The following is a 7,775-nucleotide window of genomic DNA, read 5'->3' as shown; positions in this document are numbered from 1 at the left end:
GACGAATTGAAGTGGCAAGGTGGCCAGCTGTCTCTCTGTCACTCGTCCCCCCTCTTTCACACTCCCTCTCTGTCGGCCCTCTCTGTCGGGCGTCAGAGTGCACGAGTAGAGAGGAGGATCTAATCTGAGGCGGTTCATCTCTTTCTATCACACCCCCCACCTCTCTCTCTCTCTGTCTCTCTCTCTCGCTCTCTCCCTCTCTCCCTCTCTCTCTCACTGTCTCTCTCTGTCTCTTTGTCTCTGTCTCTGTCTCTCTCTCTCTCTCTCTCTCTCTCTCTCTCGCTCTCTCTCTCTCTCTCTCTCGCTCTCTCTGTCTCTCTCTGTCTCTCTCTCACTCTCTCTCCCCATCTCTCTCGCTCTCTTTCCCATTAAGAACATGCACATGCACATGCACAGGCACACACACACACACACACACACACACACACACACACACACACACACACACACACACACAAATGCACGCACGCATGCACGTATACTGCACACACACACACACACACACACACACACACACACACACACACACACACACACACACAACACACACACACACACACACACACACACACACACACACACACAAACACAGCCCTTTGTCACATTGTCTCTCTCTCAACCTCCCCTCCTACTGTCCTCATCTCTCAGTTCTCACACCCTTTCATCCACCTCACGCACACACGCACGCACGCGCACACCTCCTGTCTTCGTCCCTCTAATTCCGCCCTTCTTTCTCATTAAATATGTTGTTTGTGTTGTCGGTATTGCTCCACGTCTCTCCAGGGCATTGCTGGAGTTAAGCGCGCCGCCTGCTGCTTATCAGGGAGTGCCTTGGATCTACAGCTTGGCATGTGCGCTGATCTCAGGTCAGAGAGACAGCAGCCATTCAGCCATTCAACCCTCCAGGATCAGGACCTTTGTTGTTGTTGTAAGGCAGCTGCTCCGACTTATTGATCTTCCAATTGATCTCCTTTGTAACGACCACCTTTCTTTTGGATTTGTACGCCGGTTGAACCCCCCCCACACCCCCCCCCCCCCCCCCCCCCCCCACATTATATAGCATAATATATCCACAATTTTCCCCGGGGGTTTACTGGAGACTATCAGGACCAAACTTCCGGGTTTAACAGCAGACATACAAGCTCACGTCGCGTCGCAGATGCAACCCGTTGTGAGCTTGTAAATCGGCGGCGGAAGATCGGTGCAAACGTCTGCGCAATGCACTATGGGGCGTAGGAAAATCGTGGATAAACGAGAGAGAGAGAGATTTAGGCCTGAACACAAATCTGTGTCGCTTTAGATTTGAGCCACTTTAACCATTATTTTATGCATTAACTATTAAAAAATTGCAGATATACAGACTTTAGATCTGCTATTTTTGAAAAAGTTGTGTAAGTCTTTGAATATTATTGACCCAATTCTATGTGTCTTCTAAATCGGTGGTTCTCAAACCTTTTCATATCAAGGACCCCCAAAAATTACGTGTATTTGGCCGCGGACCCCCATCTCAAAATATGTTGTTCCAGGGACCACCCAGAAGCAAATATTTGAGATACAAATGTTCGCTTTTAAAAAGATATATTCAAAGAAATCACGATTTCTCAAAAATAGCAGATCTACAAGCTTGCAGCGCGGCACTCGGTGCCGCGCTGTGAGCTTGTATATCTGGTATTTTTCAGTAGTTAAAGCATTCGATAATTCTAGGCCTAAATGGGTTAAAGCAAAATGAGCTTTAGAAAAAGAAAACCGCACAGCCTTGGTATAGCTCATTAGCAAGTTTCCAGAACGTTCCCCTTAACGTTTCCTAAGTGAGCCGCGGCCGACCCAGTTCTGTCCTTGGGTCTAATCTATTCATTAGCATTCGAACAGCAGCATCTTTATCAGCAATTAAGCCATCTGATAAATGGGGCTTGAAGACCTCCAGTCTTCACATCAATTCACCACTAAATAGTCTCGTACAATACCGAGCACTAATAACTAGATTACTCCGCACACGCTGCATGAGCGAGTTTTGTCACACAAAACCTCAAACCTTTGGCTGATCAATTAGTTGAATTAAGGATCAGTACTCATAGACAGGGGAGCCACGGGCCCCAGAAAACTGTGAAAGGTGATGACTCATCAAAGAAAGTGATGACTCATCACTTTTCACAGTTTTCTAGGGCCATTTTTAGCCCAAGGAATATTTTTTATGCAAAACAAATGCTTCCTACTGAGCACGCCGTCTAAAAGTGGTCTAATAGACGTATAGATTTGAAAGTTTTTTAGTTGTCTAAACTTAGACTAGACGACTAATAGACTTCTAATAGTCGTCTAAATATAGACGGTCTACATTTAGACGACTATTAGAAGTCTATTAGTCGTCTAGTCTAAGTTTAGACAACTAAAAAACTTTCAAATCTATACGTCTATTAGACCACTTTTAGACGGCGTGCTCAGTGGGTTGTAATGGATTCAGAATCATGAAGACCCCCTAGTTTGACCCCTCACATGCTACTTAAAGCAAATGTATTCTTTTTTTATAAATATTTTTCTTTTCCTGTATAGTGAAGTCGATGGGACAGTGAATATACAAATGGCCATAACTTTTTTTCGTAATGTTTCCGGCAGAGCAGGCCTCTCATTCTGTAATGACCAAATGAATAGAAAAAAAAAAAGAAAAAAAAAGTATGTCATGACGTCACAGGTTAAACCCTTTTCTTTGAGCTTTTTGGGCCTGTGGCTCCCTGACTATCAGTACTGCTGATGACATAGGCTGGTGTCTTACCATTGTTGTCTCCTGGATGGAGCCAAAGCTGTTGATAAAAATGTTCACTCTGTCTTCTACTGGAATTCCTGGAAAGAAGAAAGTAGTGTTAGAGGTTGTCTTCAAGCAGTGATCCTGAATCTGTGGGTCAACAGACCGAAACGTTGGTCATGACAGGTCCTTCTCCTGACTATGGATGGAGCTCGTTAATTTTGTATTGATAATGAGCACCTTATCGATCCTGCTTATTGAGCCGGCCTTTTATCGAGCCCACTATTGAGCGTTTTCCAATAGTTTGTGAGAAAACATGAAGATGATTTTCAGTTTTTTTTTATTGGCCAGTTATTATTGCCAGACCCATGAAATGGGTAGGCCTACATAAGCAAATGTCGGTCTGTCCGGGTTTTCTATATAAAGGGTATATATGATGATGACATGATGATGACATGCCTACAAAAGGCATGATGTCATAAATGATGATGACAGACAGGGGGTCTGGCACAACCAGGTTGACCTGGTCTAGTTTATTTATTTATTGGCTGAGTTTGTGGCTGACCACCGTCTATGAAGACGACATTTGACAAAAGTAAAAAATATTATCATTAATTATCACTGAAACAACACATTGTTAAATGGATTTATGAATGAATAGTACTGTAATGATCTTTTCTTGATCAGCTCTTGTCTGGATTGTTTAAACATGACGTCATGGGCCGCTATATGCTCGATAACAGGCTTGATAAGCCCAAAGCTTATTGATACAGGGTAGGCGAGTACTCAATACATTTGTTATCAAGTTTGTAGCAGGCTCAGGTTTCGAGCTCCATCCCTACTCCTGACAGGGTTGAACAACCTTAATGGAGCAGTTTTGTGAATTATTTAAAGAGTTAAGATTGTCATATTAAATTATATCTATATTTGATACACAGAAAAAGTATGACATTTAATTCAAATTCAGTTATTGTATTCATGAGAAAGAGGACTAAACAATACGCTACCAACGGATTATCTTCAAAATAATAAATAATAACTAGAAGTACTGTTCCTACGAAACAGTGTGGGCTCGCTCGTAAATAAATAATAATAAAAAAAATTGCCAACGTGACTATATTCTGCAGCGTGCTAACTGTCATGTGAAGCTCAACCAAAAATTGCATTCAAATGAATAAGGGCTTTGGATAATGAGCTTAGTTTGTGTATGCCACTTAAAAAGATCACATACAATCTGAAAGGTACCCCTCAATTATTTTGGAAACTTTGACAGCCATGGGTTGAATACAAGATAAATAGGAATAAGACATGCAGGATCTTTTTAAAGTGTATATGATTTTTGAGCGGTGCAAACCGCTCCTATAAGTGGCTGTGCGTGTGTCCGTAGCCTTTCTCCTCAGCGTTTTGCCATAGTAAAATGTGTGTGCGTAGCATCATGTTTGTCTAGTGACGTCATATGTCGTATGTCTGTAGCCTTTTTCCTCAGCGTTTTGCCATAGCAAAATGTGTGTGTGTCCGTAGCTGTGCGTGTGTCCGTAGCCTTTTTCCTCAGCGTTTTGCCATAGTAAAATGTGTGTGCATAGCATCATGTTTGTCTAGTGATGTCATATGTCGTATGTCTGTAGCCTTTTTCCTCAGCGTTTTGCCATAGCAAAATGTGTGTGTGTAGCATAGCCTGTACATCCTAGACTTAAATCCTAGTCTGAAGATGTTATGCAAGCACGACCACCGCTCACTTCACATTGGGTGTGATTTTTTAAAATGCATGGAAGGCATTTAGGTGCACCACATCTGTATCCCTCATCTGTATTTATCATAATGTATAAATATAAATATAACTAATACTTGCTTGTTTTGCTGTCATTACTTTGTATTTCTTGTTATTTTGATGTTTCTTGTATTTTGTGCTCTTGCCTGTCTTTTGCCATTTGTGCCATTATCCAAGGTGCTTTACAATGATTACCCATTTGCACATTCACACATACATTCATACTGTACACCGATCGCGGAGGAAACCATGCAAGGCAACCTGCTCATCGGGAGCAACTAGGGCTTCAGCGTCTTGCTCAAGGACACTTCGACAGTAACAACCCCATTGTTTCTCTTCGTTTTCTGTATCTCACATTGGCCACTCAGATATATAATGTTTCAATCATTAGTTATCTTGGACTGTAGACACTACTGAATGTAAATCATCAACCCTAAGTTCCAACAGAAATACAGTGTGTGTATATATATATATATGTACAGTATTGTGTCCCGGCCTAAACCTAAAGTGGGTTGAGTCGGAACCCAATTAAAGTGATGAGAACCATACAACGAACAAAGAACATCAGAAAATGACTGATTCCTGATAACCCATAAGTTACAAAGCACAATCACCATCCATGCAGCACCCCTGGTGTTGCTTTAAAACATTATCCTGTAAAAGCAGCTCATGGTTTAATGGGCCCTGGGCTCGAGTGATGTCCAAGGAACATCTTTGGATGTAATTTGGGAGATTATAACTGTGATGTTAATGCATGGTAGTGGCTTTCATCTCACCCTGATATGAATAGCAGATGTCTGGCTGCTGGTACCTAGCAGGGCAGTCAGCCACACGGCTGGTTCTACACAAACCACATCAAACACCGAATCTTGGACTGGAACCCAGTTTGCTTCCAGAGGATGGAGAAAGTCACAGGGTCTACCTTGTGCTGCTATGACCATCAGACAGGCTTAGTGCCCTGTGTGAAGGTCTGTTTTAGCTGTCGTCTCGCTGTGCTAAACAGATCCATGTGTGGAAACACTGTCACAGCTAACTACCACTGTTAGGATACTGGAATGTTTAACTTTCTGTTTATTTACTTGAAAGTTATTATATTGCAATAACATATACAGTATTATCTTAAATCAATTCCTGGTTATATAGATAATATGATATACAATTCTACATAATGTTTGCCTTTTACCTGTGCTAGGTAACCATTTTCAACCTGGCATCCCTATTGGTTGAATTAAAGGACAACTTTGTTTTATTACAACAAGGGTTCATATTTTAGATTGTAATTAGAGAAAAGAAAAAGTGAGTGTTAAAATGTTTTCATTTGCTTCGTTCTATTGTTTTGCCGCATTTACTGTGCTAAAATGTGGGGCATGCGTACGCATGGGGGCATGCGTACAAGTGGCTAAATATGTCTTTTTAGACACAATAAGCCAGCAGTTTCATTATTGCTATTTACAGTAACACTTCTAGCCCCCATAAGTCACATCCAACCATGAAAGGTTGCGTTGGGGGGAATGGGCTTATTCTGGGTAAAATAACATATTTAGCCACTTGTACGCATGCCCCAACCACTGAAATAAGAATCTCTAAAACCATAGAAAGAAGTAAATGAAATAATTTTTAACACTCATCTTTTATATTCTTTAATTACAATGTAAAATATGAACCCTTGTTGTAAAAAACTAAAGTTGTCCTTTAATATCTCTTTCATATCTACAATGTAGATCTAAAATGTGCGCAATTTGCTGATCCATTAATTAACGTCTTGCACTTATTCTGGGATGCTTTTTGTTCTCAATTGTAGCAGTTAATAACTGTATCCAACTTTGAAACTAGGGTGGTCCAAATAAAGTCCATAATTCCTTTCAAGGTAACTATGGGCTGCCAAGGCACAACCGTGTTAGGCACACCAGTGTGCACAGCCTCCCCACATTATAAGTAATAACTTGCTCAGGTAGGCAAAAGACAGCGGAACCTGTAACGCGCCGGTGAGGCATGTCGTTCATGAATAGTTCTATTTCCAGACAGCCCAATTTCATAGCCTCTGCATAACAAGAGGCTGCATAACCAATTGGCCTACCAGGCAGGTAAAATAAAAGAAGAGCGTCAAAAAGTAATTTATGTCCAATAATATGTCTCCCCTGACTGGCAAAGTAGTACCATTTACTGCTGATTTCATGAACCATAAACATTGCATAATATTTGTGGATGGAAACTCGCGTAAATTCGCATTTAGTTTTTGCGACTTTCTGAAACTTTTCATCTGATTCCTTTTAATGGCAAACCTATTTGGTGGAATATTTATGATATGAACTAAATTGAATTGATATGGCGACAGAAACCAGAAGCACAGACAGAGGCAGACGAACAGAGAGACTTGCCTTTGAAGTTGGGTCTGATTCTGGGGTCATAGGTGACCAGTAACTTGTTCAATATGTTACTGGTTGTATTGGCAGGAACCTTAGCCAGATCCTCTTCTGACATCTGTCTGCAGAGAAAAGAGAGAGAGAGAGAGAGAGAGAGAACATGAGAAAGGGAGATGGAGAGAAAGAAATATACACAGACAGGGAGGAGAGAAAGGGAAAGAGAGTCGAGAAAGAAAGAAAGAAAGAAAGAAACAGAAGACATCATTACATTGGCCAGTAACATTCCTGGCAGGTCCCAGAGAAACAGATGTACAGAACCTCCACTTCTCCTCTGTATACTGTGATTAAACTCTTAACCTGAGAGCTGATTGAGTTAGCTCTTGAGTTAAGACCACCCAGCCAGTGTTAGCATGCGAAACATTCACAGATGACACTTAGATATGTTCACAATATCATCATTGAGCTTAGCCACTTAAAAGCCTCTATTCTTAGTGTTACAACTGCAGTCAGACCGCTTTCTTTCTTGTACACCAACATTCTTTGCCTAAAATAGCCCAACTACAAGCTCACAACGAGTCGCAACGCAACGAATGTTCCCCCAAGACTATGGATGCTGGGATTCAAGTGGTTAAGGAATTCCCATAATAGGATAGAAAGAGAAACTCTGAGAGATCTGCTCGGACAGTTTACCCTGAAGTTCATTCAGATCTCCTATGTGAATGATCAACAGAAACACACACACACACACACACACACACACACACACACACACACACACACACACACACACACACACACACACACACACACACACACACACTACATAAACCAGTAAGACTCCCTAATCGGGAGATAAGTTGGTCGCTTATCTCCTGTCACACTGCTGACATCAGTATGACATCACACC

General features: G+C 41.5%; 1 protein-coding gene across 1 annotated transcript in view; it reads right to left on the bottom strand.

The window, feature by feature from the left end:
* glrbb (glycine receptor, beta b) overlaps positions 1-7,775 on the bottom strand; it is a gene marked incomplete at its 3' end in the record, with an annotated part of 47,767 nt that overhangs the window by 21,974 nt on the left and 18,018 nt on the right. The window contains exons 3-4 of the mRNA XM_080746712.1: positions 6,884-6,990; positions 2,768-2,835 (exon numbers count right to left, since the gene is read on the bottom strand). Of these exons, the coding sequence (XP_080602838.1) occupies positions 2,768-2,835; positions 6,884-6,990 (175 nt within the window). The remainder of the gene's footprint in view (positions 1-2,767; positions 2,836-6,883; positions 6,991-7,775) is intronic.

The sequence above is a fragment of the Nannobrachium achirus genome (genome assembly GCF_963921795.1).
Source record: "Nannobrachium achirus genome assembly, chromosome: 17".
In the NCBI taxonomy this organism is placed as follows: domain Eukaryota; kingdom Metazoa; phylum Chordata; class Actinopteri; order Myctophiformes; family Myctophidae; genus Nannobrachium; species Nannobrachium achirus.
This window is presented reverse-complemented; position numbering and strand designations above follow the sequence as displayed.